Here is a 19868-nt window from a genome sequence, read left to right as displayed (position 1 = left end):
TCCTTTGTGTTTCTCGCAGAGGATCTACTGTTCTGTTCATTTTGCATTGCCCACACTTGGCCGACACATCACCACGTCCTACGACGTGCTTGGATCTGGTTTGTGTTTTGGACATTCATTTTCTTACCTTCCAGCATTCTACAACTTTTCATTATATGGTCCCCTTATTGGGTCTGGCTTGCTACTTCTTTTTTGAATGTTACAGAAGTGCAAATCATGCAGGGAAAGTCACCCAGTGCAATGTGTATTCCATCTTCTGTGCCTTTCCCTCTTTGCACCCTTCTTTCTTGCAGTAATACTACGCCCAAAACCCAGCACGGTAGCCATTAGGTTGTGAGGGGGGCAGCTGGTGGGGTCATCAAAGTACCTGCTCGGTGGCAGCCCGCTGACCATGCAGGGATTGCACTACTGGTGCCTGAGCTGGAAACTCCCCATGCAAGCCAATGAGTATGTATCCATCATCGCTGGGGCACAGGGAATTCGGGCAATGGTTTACTGTCCAGGCAACCGTCGCTGTGGCTGTGTGGTGCCAGTGTGAAGAGCCCCTGTACAGAGTGTGTAGTACCCTGGCAGAAAATATACAAGTGAAGTGAATTAAACTTTCTTTGCTAGTGGCCACACAACACTGGCAATCACTACTGAAGCTAGGATGTATTATGATGCAGAGAGGCCTGACCCTAAAATGCTACCTTCTATGGCTACACTATGTGAGGAACATTGGGCTCAGAGAAAAGGTGAGAAATAATCTGCTAATACTAGGTTTGTTCTAGGATGAACTGGGATTTCTTTTTTACCACAAAGCCATTGTTCTTTGTTGTACACCTAGAAGGCAGGTTTGGAGAAGTGGAAGCAATTGCAAAGATGAAATGTGGTTCTATTCTTCTTAAAACGGCCTATTCCCTGCTCAATCATGGGCGCAGCTCACCGGCAGCAAGCAGGGTGACAAAGGGTATCATTTTTCACTAAGATTTCCTTTTACAGACTGATGACGAGTTGCATTATAATTTGGAGTGACGAGGTGTGCAGTACCTTGGTGGACTTCTGAAATCGCCAAGTTCATTAGAGATCGCAGGCAGGCTCTTGAATGCCACAAGTGACAACTGTTGGTGGAGCACGTTATTGCCTTTAAACAGCTCAGTGCCCAGGTCTGGGACAAGGTCTAATGACAGAAACGGTAATGCTGGAAGCGATATGTTGCTACCATTGGACTACGTACCCCTCCTTCGCATGTTTGAGCAAAGATTCAATGCATCTGTGGACACCAGTACACTGTGGGTGTACTTGGTATCTCTGTGAATTGTGATGTCTACACTGATCCAGATGCTGTTGCTGAATAGTTTGTTTTCATTATGCCTGAGCCTCTGTGCCAGAATTATGACCCAGCATTTCGTTTCCTCAAACTGCAGGTAGAGCGACATTCCTTTACCATTTACTTCACATCACCTGCAAACCTGTAATGCCCCGTTCATTGAGTGGGAATTTCTCAGTTTGCTAGCCCCTTGCCCTGATTTCAGCTCCAGGTCCAGACCGCATACAGAACCAAATGCTCAAACACATATCGGCCAACGTCACATCCTTACCATTTTCAACTGTATCTGGAGCAAAGGTGAGTTCCCATCTCATTGGTGAAAAACTGTGATCTTCCCAGTGCTGAAACTGAGTAAACACCCCAGTGAGATAGGCAGCTATTGTCCAATTAGCCTCACTAATGTTTTCTGCAAGTTGCTCAAACAAATAGTGAGCTGACGGCTGTGTTGGTACACTAGACACTCACTAATCTGGCGATTCCTGTCTCACATGGGCGCCAGATTAGTGAAAGTACTGAATTATTCACTGTCTGAACACTTTTTTATTCATTTATTTATTTTGAAAACATAGGGCATATAGTGTAGTGTGCTTTATTAAAGGAAAGGATACAATTTTGAAACATAGCGGTTATACTTCATTAAATCCAAAAATTCTCAAAGAAAACTTAGTTTTTGTTTGTTTACTGTATATAATTATACAGTCATATCACTCACTATGAAACATATCCATAATTTTTAACTGTCACAATGGTGGCATGCTTTATCAAATGGTTCAAATGACTCTGAGCACTATGGAACATCTGAGGTCATCAGTCCCCTAGAACTTAGAACTACTTAAACCTAAGTAACCTAAGGACATCACACACATCCATGCCCGAGGCAGGATTCGAACCTGCAACTGTAGCGGTCGCTCAGTTCCAGACTGAAGTGCCTAGAACTGCTCGGCCACACTGGCCGGCATACTTTATCATGCAACCGCTTTACAAGCATTACATCGGTACTGCATGTATCTGGTTGTTGCATAATGTACTCTAGGAAGCAATGGCTTTCTGCGAAGAACCTCGATTTAACTTATCTAAAATTTCGAGTTTTTGCTTGAGGTCTAGCATAACATGTTTCCTTTAAGAAGACATGATTATGAATTATAAAGAAAACTAAGTTTCAAATACAGTCTCTAAAACATTGTTTAAGTAGTCATTGTTGCGCATGATAATTCATTGTGCACGTGTTTTTAGATGTGCGCCGGATTACTAGTGTAATTGAGTCTTGGTGTCTTTTGGCTCTGTCCCTGGATGGTTTACGCTGTGGTCATTATACTGCTGACAATATGATGTGCCTGGAGTCTGCTATATGATCAGCTTTTGTCTGGCATCAACATCTCATCGCTGTCTTCGACATGCGTAGTGCCTGTGACACCACATGGCGTCACCATGTCCTCGTTACCCTTCAGGAATAGGTGGCTCCGGGACTAACTCCCAACTTTTATTCAGAACTTCTTGTCTCAGTGTACTTTCCGGTTTCATGTTGATGCTTCCCACACTACCTGCATGCACAAGAGTGTGAGGTTCCACAATGCTCTGTATTGCGAGTGCCATTTTTTGTAGTCTCTGTTAATTGTCTAGCTGTTGCTGTGGAGTCTAACAGTGTCACCCTCCCTGTATGACGATGACTTTTGCATCTGCTATTGCTCCTCAACTATGGGTATTGCTGAACTTCAACTGCAGGGCGGCATACAAAAGGCACAGTACTGGACTCTCACCCATGCCTTCTGGTTTCCCACTGCCAAGACTTGTGTTATGCACCTTATCATCTACGGTCCATCCCCAGCCGGAACTGTACCTCAATGATCAAAAGTGTGGTGTAATCTTATCATTTTTGGATTTGGTCTTAGGTGCCCGGTTGATGTGGCTTCCCCATGTTTGTCAACTTGAGCAAGTGGACTGCTCTTTGCTGTCTCAGTAACACCATCTGGGTGCAGACTGCTTCACACTTTTGCGGCTCTACAAAGCTCTGATCCTGCCACATTATGATTATGGCAACCAGGTGTATGGCTCAGCATCACCTTCAGCATTGTGGTTGCTGGACTTGATACACCATTGTGGATTCTGACTTGCGCCAGGGGCCTCTCAGATCAGCCCTGTGAGCAGGGTGCTCATGGTGGCTGGCGTCCGTACCATACAGATCAGGTGCCAACAACTGCTGCTGAACTATGGCATACATATTCTCTGCTCCCCTGAGCATCTGAACTACTACTTCCTTTTTCCTGGAAGGGAGATCTGCTTCCCACAACAGAGGTCAAGCTCTGAAATCTTGATTGCAGTCTTTATATATAGTCTCTGCTGTGAACCCCATTTTTCCACACTGTTGCCTCTTTGCCCAGCAGAAATCACATGCGCGTGCATGGTGAGTATCACATCTTCAGATCTGACTCGACCTTCCCTTTGGACTGATAGACATAATAGACCCTATGTTTTTCTGCCGACTTTTTCTGGACATCCTAGATGCATTTCCAGGCTCATACTTGGTATACACTGTTGGCTCTGTGGTCAGCAGATGAATCTGTTTTGCCTATATGTATGAAGATGCAGTGAACTAAGCTCCCTGCTGAAGAGACGTAGTGCATTCATTGCAGAATTTGTTGCCATTGCTCAAGCCCTCAGCCACCTTTTTTGTTGCACCGGTGAGTCGTTCTTGATCGATAGTGAATTCCCTGAGTAGTCGTACAGCTGTCGAACAGTGCCACCCTCAACTCCCACTGGTTATGACTATCGAGGATCTGCTGTATTATCTCTATCAAGCTGGACGATTGGTCATCTTTGTATGGACCCCTGGGCACATTGAGATACCAGGGAACGAACATGCTGACCCCCCCGCCCCTGAGGGGCTCACCACTCTTTGGCGGGTTCTTGCGTGGCTACCATGAGGCCCCAGCCTTTGCAGCATTTTTTCCCGTCTGTGCTGCATGTCTATCCTCTGCTATTCTTTTTCCCCTCCGTTGGAGAACGTGTGGGGTATTATTGGGAATGTTCCACTTGCTGTCGCTGACATAAGCACAGTCTCACCTTTGTTTTTCACTCCCTTTTCCTTTCTCTGTTTCCCTTCTCCTCTCATTCCTCCATTTTGGTGTTTGAGGATCCTCTTTTTTTCTTCTTCCTCCCTGTGCGCTCCTGCAGGCTGGCCCACGAGTCTGATGCGTAACAGGTGACTGGGTAACGCATAATTCCCAGCCCGGGGTCGACAGGTAGGGTTCGCTCGTACCCCCTGGTACAGGCCAGGCCCAGGGAGAGGTGATTGCCTGAGCCGTAAACTTCCCATATTGCCTATAGGTCTCTCTGTCACATGTTCCGGAGGTGTGACCTGAGGTGTGAACAATCACCTAAGGTGGGTGCACCCCCTTGTGAAAGGGGCCCCCGCAGTTGGAAGGAGTGTGCCATTGGAGACGCTGGCAATCATGGGGGATTTCCTCGTGATGAGTCAATCATCTTCCCACTCAGCGTCTACAAAACATTAACATAATGGTGCTGATGATTCAAAGACCCTTCCCCCTGCACCATGGTTCCTCGTGGTCTCACATACTGAAGACGGTCAGTCCTTAGCCATGGTAAATCCGTTTATTATTCAGAAAGGTGCCCTGCGAAATCCTACTCTTGTTTATGGAATGGCACTTTGCTTTTGGAGACCACTTCTGATTCTCAAGCACAACTGCTTGCTGCCTCGCGTCTCCCCGATCACCCTGTTTGTGTCGAGGCCCATAATAGAACTTTAAACTCTTCCCATGGTGTAATTTACACCAGGCTGCTTGACGGTCTAACCGAGTCTGAAATCCAATCCTACCTCTCTGATCAGGGTGTCATTGCCATCCATCTGTAATAAAAGAGGCAGCTTCCTCCTTAGTGCCCACCCGCTCTCTCTTTCTCACCTTTGATAGGGTGGTGCTTCCATCCAAGCTCAAAGCAGGCTATGGAATTATCACCATCCAGCTGTACATACTGAACCTGATTCGCTGCTACCAGTGTCAACCACACTAGAATGTCTTATCGAGGCCCAGCCAAATGTGTCACCTGTGGTAGGGATGCACATGAGGGTGATTGTCCACCTCCTTCTCCCTAGTGTATCAACTGCAATGGCGGCCATGTTGCCTCCTCTCAGGATTGTGCAGTGTATATTGATGTTGTTCGAGAGATCTGGGTAAAGCAAAAGGTGTCTTATCCCGTCACTCGCAAGTAACTGGCTAGTCACAAACACTGCATTCTCCTGTCTGGTACCTATAGTTCTCTTCTTGTTACTCCTCGCTCCGTGAAGGACTTGGCCATGCAGACAAGCTACCTCCAATTCTGCTCTGAGGTTGTGAAATCACCCAGTGTCAAGGTAGCATTCCCATACCCCTGTCTAGCCCTCAAACTCTCACCGCAAGGAGTGAAGCTACGAACTACACAACCAATGGGCCGGAAAGGACAGAAGGAATACTCTCGTGAAGACTTCCTCTGTCCCTCCAGCCCAACAACATCTGAGTCTTCATCTGACCGGAAAGGCTCGAAGAAGTCCACCAAAAGCAAAAGGTCTTCTCCTTCACCACCCGAAGATCCTCTTCGATGGTATTGCCATGTGATACCTTAGCCCGGCCAGCCTCTGTGTCGTTTGTGCGCACCAACAACCATTGGACTCCACAGACCAACCATACCAGCAAGCTGATGCTTCTGTTGACCCCATGGAGCAGGATCCTCCTGTTCCTGTGTCCTGTAGTAGCACCTCTTCCCCAGCTGTCAGTCGGCAGCCGCTGAGGTGACACCCCTACATCTCTTCCTCATGACTCTCCTCCAATGGAGCATTCGCGGCCTTCAGTCTTACAAAGAGGATTTATGGCTGCTTTTAGTGTCGAAGCGTCCCCTTGTACTCCGAATTCAGGAAACAAAATTGTATGCTGACGACCACTGTGAGCCTTCACATTTCTTACTGATTCATTTTGACCTTCCCCCTGAAGTCGGCTTTCCATCTCATGGGGGTGCCATGCTGCTCATACGGGATGACATTCATAGTCAACCCATCTCCCTATATACCAATCTTCAAGCTGTTGCTGTCCGCCTTTTCCTTCCTCACCTGACTTTTTCCCCTGTACCATATATGTCCCTCTGTCATTCACTGTCACCAGGGCAGCCTTCCTTCAACTTATTGGGCAGCTACCTCCCCCAGTTTTGCTACTTGGCGACTTTAATGCGTGTCATCTCCTTTGAGATTCTCCCAGGACCTGTCAGAGAGGTGCCCTCTTGGCTGACTTTCTTAACCAATTTAACCTCTTCTGCCTTAACACTGGAGCACCAACTTTCCTTTCTGACTCCTCCCTGACTACCTTCAAAGAACAAATTTCTCCAGTTGTGATGACCAGGTAGAATATCTCACAAACGTTATCGTTACTGCTGCAGAGCTGGCCGGTGTGGCCGAGCGGTTCTAGGTGCTTCAGTCTGGAACTGCGCGACCGCTACGGTCGCAGGTTCGAGCCTGCCTCGGGCATGGATGTGTGTGATGTCCTTAGGTTAGTTAGGTTTAGGTAGTTCTAAGTTCTAGGGGACTGATGACCTCAGATGTTGAGTCCCATAGCACTCAGAGCCATTTGAACCTTATTGCTGCAGAACATTCCATCCCCCGCACTTCCTTTTTACCACGTATTGTCCCAGTCCCGTGGTGGACTGAGGCATGCCGCGACACAATTCACGTTCAGAGACATGCTTTCCGCGTATTTAACCACCACCCTACACTGGCAAACTGCATTTATTATAAACAGATGTGTGCAAAGTGTTGTTGCGTTCTTCAGGATAGCAAAAGAGCTAGCTGGATTTCATTCACTAGTTCTTTTAACAGTTCCACAACTACCTCCATTGTGTGGGCCAACCTCCAATGGTGATCTGGAACCAAGATCCATTCCCCAATTTCCAGCCTGACAGTAGCTGACGACGTCATCATGGACCCTACTGCTATCTGCAGCACCTTGGGCCGCCATTTTGTGGAAGTTTTCAGCTCTTCCCACTGTCACTCTGCCTTCCTCCATTAGAAACGAGCGGAGGATGCTCATGTGATACCATTCTCTTCTCCAAATTTTGAGTGCTGCAATGCTGCCTTTTCAATGAGGGAGCTACGACATGCTTTCAGTTCATCACGATTCTCCGCCCCATGTCCAGACACTATCCACATTCAGAAGTTGCAGCACCTTTCTCTTGCGCGCAAGCATTTTCTGATTAACACGTACAATCACATCTGAGCAGAGGACACATTTCCTGGATACTGGCATGAAGCCACCGTCATACCCATACCTAAGCCCGATAAGGACAAAAACCTTCGTTCCAACTACCACCCCACCTCTTTTACCAGATGTGTTTGCAAGATGATGGCACATATGATTCATGCCCGGCTGGTGTGGTGGCTCAAGTCTCGCCATTTACTAATGAATGCACAGTGTGGATTTCGAGCATGGCGTTCAGCAGTTTACCACCTCTTTACTTTGTCCACCCATGTCATGAATAGTTTTCTGCGCAAATCCCAGACTGTGGTCATGTTTTTCGATTTGGAGAAGGCCTACTACACCTGCTAGAGAACTAGTATCCTCCGTACCCTTTACACAAGGGGCTTCCATTGGCGCCTGCCCTGTTTTTGTCAGGCATTTTTACATGACCGAGTTTTCAAGGTGCATGTGGGTTCTGCCTTGTCAGATACCTTTATCCAGGAAAATGGTGTGCCTCAGGATTCCGTCCTGAGCGTCGTCCTCTTCGCTATCACCAATCACCATTAACCCCCTCCCCGCCTCAGGCATCTCTGGCTCCATGGACCTGTCTCACTGAGCAGTGTCTTCAGCACTGCCTTATGGTCTTTACTCCAGGTGCATCGACAATGGCTTTCGCTTTTCCACTGACAAAACTGTCTGTATGAATTTCTGGTGGTGCACTTTGTTTCTCCCACCATCTTTACATCTTGTGCCTGTTACCCTTCCATTTGTTGAAACTACGAAATTCCTGGGGCCCATGCTCAATAGGAAATTATCTTGGTCCTCCCATGTATCTTACCTGGCACCCCTCCATATGCTTTCCCTCACTGTCCTACGTGTCCTCAACGGTACTCCTGGGGTGCCGACCGAACCACCCTCCTCCGTTTGTACCAGTCCCATATCCATTCAAAACTCGATTGTGGGTGCTTTGTTTGTGCATCTGCACATCTGTCCTTTTTATGTCATCTCTATACTATCCACCATCGTGGCATCCGTTTGGCCACTGATGCCTTTTACACTAGCCCGGTTGAGAGTCTATAAGCTGATGCTGCTGAACTACCACTGTCCTACCGCTGTGACTTTCTCCTCAACAGGTATGCATCCCATTTGTCTGCCATACGTGGCCACCCCTCCAATGCCTCCTTCTTTGATGATTCCTTTGATCATCAGTATGGGGCTCCTCCCTCTTCTCTGTTACCTCCCGGAGTCCGCTTTCGGCACTTGCTATGGTGGCTTAACTTCACACTACCTGCAGCTTTCCTGGTGGATGTGAACGCTTCACCCCCTTGGCTTCATGAAGCGGTCTATGTTAACCTTGGCATCCATTCGGTGCCTAAGGACACTACTCCAGCCTCAGTCTATCACCTTCAGTTTCACGACCTTGGCATGGAATTTCGCATTAGTACCTTTGCATACACTGACGGCTCTCGGACTGACCATGGGGTCCGGTGTGTTTTCGTCATTGGCAACCGTGTCTTTCGTATCGGCTTCCAGCACATTGCTCAATATTTACAGGCGAGTTCTTTGCCTTGTATCAGGCCACAGAGTACATCTGGCAGCACAGCCTTTTCAATTGTGTCCTCTGCTGAGACTCACTCAGTGCCCTTCAAAGTCTCTGTGCGCTGTACACTGCTCATCCCTTAGTGCAGCGGGTCGAGGAAAACTGTCACTTGCTCAGTCTTGGTGGAGCCAGTGTCATGTTTCTGTGGGTTCCTGGTCATGTCGGTTGGCCAGGAAACGAGGCTGCTGATGCTGCTGCGAAGGCTGCAGTCCTCTTACCTCAGCCTGTGGGTACCTATATTCCCTCCAATGATCTCTGCATTGCCGTCTGTCAAGAGGTGGTGTCACTTTAGCATCGCGAATCGTCCTCCCTTCATGGGAATAAGCTTTGGCTTATTATGCCTCACCCAGCACCATTGACAACCTCCTCTCAGCCCTCCTGCCAGGAGATTATTTTAACTTGGCTGCGTATTGGGCACTGCCTTTCTAGCCATCATCATCTGCTAAGTGGCGCTACCCCACCACTTTGTACATATTTCGCCCAAATTTTAACTATCCACCACTTCCTATTGCAATGCCCTTTTTTTAACCATTTACGTTCCAGCTTGGGTTTGCCAACAGATTTATCAGCCATTTTAGCAAATGACGTGCGGGCTATTGACTGTGTTTTACTTTTTATCTGTCAAAGCAATTGGCGAAGGCCATTTAATTTTTGGTTTTGGAGCTCTGTTTCTGTATGGTGTCTTTTTTAGCCCATTTTCCACATGCCTATTTTTAGTTGTCTTCTATTCTATCAATTGCGACTGACGTATAGTCGTTTAACTCCTCTCTGTGTTCATGTTCTATGGTTTTGATTTGGGCACGTATGACCCCAGTTGGCTACCAGGACGCAGACTTTGGAGAAGGGGGTGCAGGAACCAGATCTTTGGTCTACTCTACGCCAGCAATTGTTGGAGGCTAGGAATGCAGATTGGTGTCCCCTGGTTCCTCCAAGTAGACTGTGAACCATAAAGAGGGACCATGAGAATGTGGGAGTCTTCCCTTCGTGCTTCTCACAGGGCATCTGCTGTCCTTTGGCTTCACATTGGCCACACTTGGCTGACCCGCAGCCACATCCTCTGACATGAGGATCCACCACACTGTCAGTATGTCTCGCAGTGTCCACAATCTACTGGACTGCCCTAATTTTGCCACTTTATGGTGAAATCTTAATTGTACCAACATGCTACCTCCACTGCTGGCGGATAATACCGAAGTAGCTGAGATGGTTTTGTGTTTGTACATGAAGCCTTGTCGGCCATTGCAGCCCTTTTAATTCATATTATTCTTTTACATCTGTTGTTGATTGACATACTCATCATCGTTGCTCCCATTCCAGACATTTTATCATGTCCCTATAGGTAGTTTTCTTATGGTAATGCAGGGTCTGGAAGCATCAGTCAGGTGCAGAAGGTGTGTCTCCGGTCACATAACGTGTCCTGTTGGGCCTCCAGCTGGTTTCTGAGAGGGACAACTCTCCGCCTTCGCCCTTTTACCCCTTTCTCACATTTGCTTGCTTCTATCTTTCGGTTTTCTTCGTTCTTGGACACAATCGAGTTAATTGGGATTTCCCTTTTGTGTCCTTCCCCTCTGGGGACTATTCCCATCTTGACACACACAGGATTGAGCATCTAATGACCTTGTCATTTGGTCCCTTTAACTTCATTAATCCAATCTCTCTCTTTTCCTGGTCTCACTCAAGAACTCACTTGTCCTCGCATTTCATACAGTATTATCCAACCAACTCTACCTCTGCATGTACACTATGCTCTTGCTAATCCGGCCCTCAATATTCTAGCCTCTCAGTAATCTGGCGCATATCCAAAAACACGTGCCCAATGAATTATCATGCGCAAAAATGCTTGCTTAAACATTGTTTTATGTACTGTATTTGAAATTGCAGCTTTCTTTACAGTTTGGAATCATGTCTTCGAAAAGGAAACATGTTACGCTATACCTCAAGCAGGAACTCGAAATTTTAGATAAGTTAAATCGAGGTTCTTTGTAGAAAGAAATTGCTGGCTGACTTCAGTGTTGGACGAGCAACTATTTATGACATCAAAAAGAAAGATGATGATATTCGACAGTACTCAACACAAATGGATAGTAAGTTGGAAAAACGGAAGGTTATGCGAAAGAGTGAGAATGAAGAACTGGACGTAGCTGTTTATAGATGGTTCATACAACAACGCAGTAAAGGAATTCCAGTCAGTGGCCTGATTATAAAGGAAAAAGCAGCTGCATTTAACAAACAACTTGGCAGTAGTAACTTGTTTGCTGCGAGCGAATTGTCACTCAGCTAACAATAAGGATGCTGATGCCCTGTGTAATGCTGATGAAACAGGACTCTTTTACAAGATGCTTCCTTCAGAAACATTAGTAGCCAACAATGAGAAGGAAGCTCGTGGTTACAAAAAACAGAAACGGTGCGTAACATTAATGGCTTGTTGTAATGCAAATGGGAGTCATAAACTACCGCTTATGGTGATTGGAAAATCCCAACATCCACATTGTTTTCAACACACTGACATAAATGCTCTACCAGTGCAGTATTGTATTCAGAAAAAAGTGTGGATGGATGACAAATATTGTCTTGGTGGTTCCATGAAACATTTCTACCAGCAGTGAGAAAAGAGCAAAAGAACAAGCTTCCACTGGAAGCTATCCTTATAATTGACAGTGCTCCCAGTCATCCTTCAGATGTTTCTCTAAAGTCCGATGGCATACAAGCACTCTTTCTCCCACCCAGTGTGACGGCCCTAATCCAGCCTGTGGACCAGGGAATTCTGGAATTAATTAAATGTCATTATTGACATCCACTTCTCGTCTCCTTGCTGAACGAAAGTGAAAACGACTCTTATCGAGACTATGCTGAAGGCGTGAAAAGCAGTTAACATACGTGATGTTGTTTTCCAAGCAGCCAAAGCATGGGATAAAGTGAAGAGCGCTACTACAATGAAGAGCTGGAGAAAATTGTGGCCATCCATTGATGCTGAGTTGGCTTCAGTAGTGAATGACAGTGATGAGCCAGTCAGTTCGGAATTATCAATTACTTTGTACACTGACATGTTCCACAACCTTCTAGGAGGAGAAGAAATTGATGATGAAGATGTTACTAACTGGCTGGATGAGGAAAACTGTGATATGGACTAAACTTTTAACAGATGAAGAAACAATCAAAAGTGTGCTAGAAAGTAATGAGGAAAGTGATGAAGAGGATAGAGGAAAAGAGAGCATGAAGATTACTCAAACTGCTAGTACTGAAGCTGCAGAGGTGTTCCTGGAGTACATTACGCAACAACCAGTTACATGCAGTACCAATGCAATGCTTGTAAAGCAGTTGCATGATAAAGCATGCCAACATCGCGTATCATCATTGTGACAGTTAAAAATTAGGGACATGTTTCATAGTGAGTGATACGACTGTATAATTATGTCCAGTATATTGTACACTCAAGGATTAAGTTTTCTTTGAAAATTAATGTATTTTTAGATTTAACCCGCCAGTACACGCAGGTGGTCTGTCAGACCAAGGAGAATATTTTCACATTAATGCAATGTCTGAAAGTTGTTTCCAAGAAGCTATCTTCTCATTACCTTTAAGTTAGTGTAATAGGAGTCGTTTGGTATGGTGTATCTGGTATTTCAACAATAGCACTTCTGGTTAGCTCACAACAAAGAGGTCTAGGGTCTCACAGGCCAGCCGCGTGCTCTAGTGTCAGTTTGTTGTTGGCTCCGCCAAGGTTATTCACGCGCGCGCATATTTGTGGTATCTGCTTAGTTTAGTGGTAGAACAGATTTTTTGTGCTTTGTACCTTATTTTAGTGTTTTGTAAGTGTTGTAACTGCATCATGGCTTATTCGTACAAGGCATAGGAGGAACGAATTAGGAACTTGATCGAAGAAGTAATGGCTGAAAGTGGCTGTGGTGATTCTGAAGATGGAGGAATCGACTTTGAAGAAATCCAGGATCCAGAGTGGAAAAGTGATTCCGGCACCGAACAAAAAATGTCGAGTGATGAATCAGTGATGTGATGTGCTGACAGTGATGTGTTTGTCGGTAAAGACGGAACAGTATGGAACTCACGTGCTCCACCAAAGAACTCCTGTACACGTTGTTATAACATCATAACTCATTTACCAGGTGTGAAAGGTGCTGTGAAAAGTGCTACAAATCCTCTACAGTGCTGGGAACTGTTTTTTGATGAAAACATTGTACACATACTCGTTGACTGCACTAATAGGTACATTCAAAGTATCCAGGGAAACTTTTCAAGGGAAAGAGATGCACAACAAACTAATAAAGCTGAAATAAAGGACTTCTTGGGATTATTGTACTATGCTGGTGTAATGCGTGCCCATCGACTAAGTCTACAAGATTTGTGGCGAACAGATGGCACAGGAGTTGAAATATTTCATCTCACAATGGGCATAAACAGATTTCGTTTTCTCCTTTGATGCCTCAGATTCAACGATAAGCAAACGAGAATGGAAAGGGAGAAAACGGATCATATGGCAGTGATAAGACAGGTGTTCAGCCTAATTGTTGAAAACTTTCAGAAGGCTTATACAGTTTCTGAATACGTGATAGTTGATGAAAAATTAGAAGCATTCCGTGGAAGATGCAGATTCCGACAGTGCATGCCAAATAAGCCAAACAAGTAGGGAGTAAAGATTTTTGCAGCAGTGGATGCCAGAATGTTTTACACATTCAACACGGAGGTATGTGTTGGGCAACAGCCTGAAGGCCCTTACAGACAGGACAGCAGACCAGTTGAACTTGTTCAGAGACTTTGCCAACCTATCCCGAATACAGGCTGCAACATAACTTGCGACAATTATTTTACAAGTTATGAGTTTTCAAACACATTGATTACGAAGAAGACGACTATCGTTGGTACCCTGAGGAGGAACAAGAGATAAGTCCCAAGGGGATTTATTAACACTGAAAACTGACAAGAAAAGTCATCTATGTTTGGGTTTCAGAAAAATTGCACCTTAGTCTCTTATGTGCCGAAACGAAATAGAGTGGTATTACTACTGTCAACGATGCACCACAATGGAAATATTGACAAAAATACAGGGAATTATAAAAAACCAGAAATTATCACTTTCTATAACCATACTAAGGGTGGAGTTGATGTTGTAGATGGAATGAGTGCAACATATAATGTAGCCAGAAACACAAGAAGATGGCCAATGGTTGTATTTTATAGCATCATGAACACAGCTGCGATAAATGCTGCTATTATTTTCAACTCAAATCAGAAAGAACAACTGAGAAGAAGAGAGTTTTTGAGGCAGCTTTCTTTTGCACTTCTGCATGATCATCTTCAGCAAAGAGTAATGTCAAAAATATTGCCAAGGAAGATAACTGAGAGAATTGGAGAGCTTTGCAGTGTGAAAATTTCTGAAGTGGAATCAACTGCGACTTCACGAGGACGGTGCGTGGACTACAGAAGCAGAAACAGAAAACAAGATATAAATAAGAACTGCACGAAATGCATTTGCCTTGAACATTCTGTTACTGTGTGCCAAGACTGTATCAGCAAAATATCTGATTGAATAGATGCATTAATTTGATAAAAGCTAAATTTTATGTATCTCCACTTGTGTAAATATTTTTGACCAAAATATTAAATTTATCCATTAAATATATTTACTAAACTGATTTTTAATGATATTACTTCATTTAATAACGCTTCCCTCCATAATATACATCTAAATGCAAATTCAGAAAGATAGAAACTGCAAGGATCTGTGAGACCAGCTGCGTGTACTGCCACCTGTTTCCAGGTGCGTGCACTGCCGGGTTAATAAACTATATCCTCTATGCTTTAAAACTGTATCCTTTGTTTTAATAAAGTACAGTACACAATATCCCATATGTTTTCAAAATAAATAAAAAACAAAATAAATGAATCAAATAAATTTCAGACACTCAAAAATCTAGCACCCATGTGTGTCAGGAATGACCGGATTAGTGAGAATCTAGTGTAACTGCTACTGAACCTTATCTTCCTTATGTCTCCAGATCATTTGTTCATCAGCAAAGGCCATTCATTTATCATTATCCCATCCATCTCCTGCCACCTTGTACATTGTCATGCATGACAACCACAAAAAGTAAGGGTGAAATTGCAATTTCTTTTTTAAAATGTCTTTTCTGATTCACTTGATCTGTTGCACCATTTCCTATTTTAATACATCTTTTACTTCCATGGTACATTTCTTTCATCTTGTCAGTTCCCATTTTTTCGTACCTTTGTTCTCCAGAGCCTCCACAGTTTAATGTGGCATACACTATCAAACATTTTCTCAAGACCCAGGAAGGCAATCAACAAAGTGGACCCATATGCGTAATAATTTCTCCTCTGAACTCCCTTACCACAAATGTAATGACTGTTGTTGATCTCTGGCCAGAACCTGTCTGCTATTCATGTATGTCCTTCTCAACTTAGCACCTTGTTTGCTGTGGGATATCAATCACCCCTGCACTTTTCTTAAATTCTCTCATTTTCTTTCTCGAAGACATGGACAGTTACTCATTTCTTCATATTGTGAGGTATTTTCATCTCCTTCCCAATTATCTTTGTCATAGCGTATAGCTACTGCCTCCCTATAACTCCAATTGCTCTTACCATTTCTGCTTACACCATGCCAACATTTTTAATAATATATATTGTAATGGTCTTAGTTGCAGTTAGCCATTGCTACAATAAATATTTTAAAAAATATCATACAGTTTCAGCTTCTATCATGACAATATGTGATCCATTATTAACATTATCTACATATTGCGCCTTTCCTCCTTTCATATGATTCCCTGCTGATTCTAGTTCTACCCAGGTCAAATGCTTTTCAGTTTCTTTTCCTTGGTTATTATCCATCTTTTCATTAGGTAGTCAGGGTCAAGTACTCAGCTGTGAGGGTGAAGATGAGGACCAATCATCATCATCATCATCATCATCATCATCATCGTCATCGTCATCATCATTTAAGACTGATTATGCCTTTCAGCGTTCAGTCTGGAGCGTAGCCCCCTTATAAAATTCCTCCATGATCCCCTATCCAGTGCTAACATTGGTGCCTCTTCTGATGTTAAACCTGTGACTTCAAAATCATTATTAACCGAATCCAGGTACCTTCTCCTTGGTCTGCCCCGACTCCTCCTACCCTCTACTGCTGAACCCATGAGTGACTTGGGTAACCTTGCTTCTCCCATGCGTGTGACATGACCCCACCATCTAAGCGTGTTCGCCCTGACTTCTACATCTATAGAGTTCATTCGCAGTTTTTCTTTGATTTCCTCATTGTGGACACACTCCTGCCATTGTTCCCATCTACTAGTACCTGCAATCATCCTAGCTACTTTCATATCCGTAACCTCAACCTTATTGATGAGGTTACCTGAATCCACCCAGCTTTTGCTCCCATACAACAAAGTTGGTCGAAAGATTGAACGGTGCACAGATAACTTAGTCTTGCTACTGACTTCCTTCTTGCAGAAGAGAGTAGACCGTAGCTGAGCGCTCACTGCATTAGCTTTGCTACACCTCGCTTCCATTTCTTTCACTATGTTGCCATCCTGTGAGAATATGCATCCTAAGTACTTGAAACCGTCCACCTGTTCTGACTTTGTTCCTCCTATTTGGCACTCAATCCGTTTATATTTCTTTCCCACTGACATTACTTTCATTTTGGAGATGCTAATCTTCATACCATAGTCCTTACATTTCTGATCTAGCTCTGAAATATTACTTTGCAAACTTTCAATCGAATCTGCCATCACCACGAAGTCATTTGCATATGCAAGACTGCTTATTTTGTGTTCACATATCTTAATCTCATCCAGCCAGTCTATTGTTTTCAACATATGATCCATAAATAATATGAACAACAGTGGAGACAGGTTGCAGCCTTGTCTTACCCCTGAAACTACTCTGAACCATGAACTCAATTTACCGTCAACTCTAACTGCTGCCTGACTATCCATGTAAAGACCTTTAATTGCTTGCAAAAGTTTGCCTCCTATTCTATAATTTCGTAGAACAGACAATAACTTCCTCCTAGGAACCCGGTCATATGCCTTTTCTAGATCTATAAAGCGTAGATACCATTCCCTGTTCCACTCATAACACGTCTCCATTATTTGCCGTAAGCTAAAGATCTGGTCCTGACAACCTCTAAGAGGCCTAAACCCACACTGATTTTCATCCAATTGGTCCTCTAACTGAGAGATGAGGACCAAAAATGGATAAAATTCGAAAATTCCATATTACTCCTTCTTTTGGCAGAGCTCTTTAATGTTGACCAAGTACACAATCTTATCAACTTTGTGTGCTTGCGTGTGTGCGTGCGTGTGTGCGTGCGTGCGTGCGTGCTTGCGTGCGTGCGGCGTGCAAGGGGGGCCAGATTGTTACAGTGATTCGGTAGGTGTGACAGTGTTTTATTAACTTTTTCACTTCTAATGAGGGCCACCTGTGCCTTTCTGTCTTGCCTGTCATTCTTTACTCTCCTTTGTTGGGTCATTTTTCATAGCTCCGTCTCCATGCCACAACATTTAGATCTTTCCACCAGCCCCCACCCTCACCCCCCACCTCAGGAGGGTCATCTTTTATATGCACAGTTTTTTGGGTCTCGTGTGGGTCTGTTAGGTTTATGTCAATATGTTGTTTTTAATTTATTATCATTATTTGCCATCTGAGTACAGCCATACATATACATATGTTTGAACTAAAACATAATGTAAGTGGACAGATTTACAGTTACCAACCCATTCTTGTTGAAAGTTAGGGACCTTCTTATGGAACATCAAAGTTCCTTGTGCTGGAACTGAGTCACTAGTACTAGGTTGATTTTTATGTTAATCTGTACATTTGCATTTGGATAACACTAGCCATTCAGCTTTCCACCTCATTTATCTCTGACTACTAGGTTGAGAACGTTTGACAGATATCCAGCTTGTTCTTTTGTATGTTCTGTCCAAGAAATTAGCAATTTTCATTGCAGTATGCTGTTTTGAAGCGAAACTAAAATATCTGCTGTGATTTTTACTACTGATGTTTGCAACAAAACCAAATTACTTCCAAAAAAATTGCTGAAGACTGATCCAGCAAAACAGATCAGTTTCTTTATCAGTGTCACCATTCGTATGCGATATGTTGTTTTTTCAGAGAAAGGCATGCTGAGAAAGAATTGTCATACAAGTGTTCAGTTATTCTTTCTCACCAGTTACCTTATTGCAAGGGTGTTGATGCTGAAGCCTGGTCCCACAACAGAACTCAAGCTTCAAAAATATCCTGCAGTCCAAAATAGCAAAGTTGCTCCACACTTGCACACTGTCTTGCAATTGACAATAGTATCACAGTCTGTAAAATAGTGAGAAGACCCTGGTTCAATTTCTGGTACAGTTACATTATTACTTCACCTTTTAAGGATAACTTAAAGTAAGAAAAATATATTATTACAGAAACGCAATGATTTTATAAATTTCCTGCCCCGGTTTGAGTGAGTTTACCAATTAATGAAATGGAACTAACTGATATTAATATCTTGGTCTCTACTATATGTTTCATACATTTAATTTTATTGAACTGATTTAAACTGTTGTGCAGGTATACCAGTTCGTATGAAGAAATCTCCATACTTGATGCACCACAAATTTTTCATTGTGGATGATGAACTTCTCGCAACCGGCTCTTTCAATTGGACATTACAGGCCATAAGTGGCAACTGGGACAATGTCATTGTTACTTCGCAGACGAATATTGTTCAACCATTTGTTAGTGAATTTGAAAAACTATGGACAGAATTTTCACGACCTTCACTAGATACGTGTTGATAGTAATGCATTTTTATACTTTGTTTTCAGTGATAGTGTCATTATTGCAATAACTGTGATTGGTTTCAATAACTGTGATTGGTTTTATACTGAGTCATCAATGCAAGACTGAAATGATGTTGATAATGGTACTACTTGTTAGTATCATATTTTATTAGTGTTACTATATTTGATGATGATTTTTAATTCCATTTTAATTAATGATGATGCTGTACAAAATGGTGAGAAACTGTGTATTGTCCTCAATAAGATAAATTAGTTAAATGCAAATGCTTTCATGATGTTAAACATTTGTTTAAAAAACAGGAGAGTGAGACAGGGGGAGAGAGAGAGAGAGAGAGAGAGAGAGAGAGAGAGAGAGCGCCAATTGCTTTGTAGAAGAACTTTGTCTTAAAGTTATGCAATTATTTGGCTTTTCTATGTGACCTTGTGCCACTCACTTTGTTAGCAGATAACATGTTTATTACTTAGTGGCCACATTAGTTGTAATTAATGTAAGTATTGAAACAACGTATATATTAATATGCATATTTATTAACACAGCACAAAGCAATAGGTTTGTGCTATCATATGTTCTGTAAAATACACAAGCACGGCAAATTAACAATTGAATACAGTACTGATAGTCATGGCACTTCTATATCTGGATAGAAATTCTTTAAAAATGTAGAACACTTGACACACAACATTTCCTATCCAGCTAATTTCAGGATTGGCTGTCGTGTACCCACTTCAGCAAATCCTTGTTGATTTCTTAAAGTTCATTATGTTTCACCTCAATCTGTATATTTTCTGGTCCAGTCCGTGAAGTGTTGTCCCTGTGTCCATTTTTATTCTGTTGTACTGTTGGTTCAGGAGGTAGTCGAATTAAGTGCCATTCATCTTCAGTTCTGTATTGTCCAGTATTCTTAAAAATGCTGCATTTT

General features: G+C 43.4%; 1 protein-coding gene across 2 annotated transcripts in view; it reads left to right on the top strand.

Moving 5' to 3' along the window:
* Positions 1–19254, top strand: part of LOC124606700 (mitochondrial cardiolipin hydrolase) — a 67563-nt gene extending 48309 nt beyond the window's left edge. Inside the window, exons 3-4 of one of the 2 annotated variants that reach the window (XM_047138726.1) lie at positions 18275–18505; positions 18716–18849. In XM_047138726.1, coding sequence (XP_046994682.1) covers positions 18275–18480 — 206 coding nt within the window. In that variant the 3' untranslated portion in view covers positions 18481–18505; positions 18716–18849. Of the gene's footprint in view, positions 1–18274; positions 18506–18715 lie in introns of both variants that reach the window. The other variant, XM_047138725.1, reaches the window with a different exon arrangement.
* The last annotated feature ends 614 nt before the right edge of the window (positions 19255–19868 follow it).

The sequence above is a fragment of the Schistocerca americana genome, chromosome 3, assembly GCF_021461395.2.
Source record: "Schistocerca americana isolate TAMUIC-IGC-003095 chromosome 3, iqSchAmer2.1, whole genome shotgun sequence".
NCBI classification, from domain to species: Eukaryota; Metazoa; Arthropoda; class Insecta; order Orthoptera; family Acrididae; genus Schistocerca; species Schistocerca americana.
This window is presented reverse-complemented; position numbering and strand designations above follow the sequence as displayed.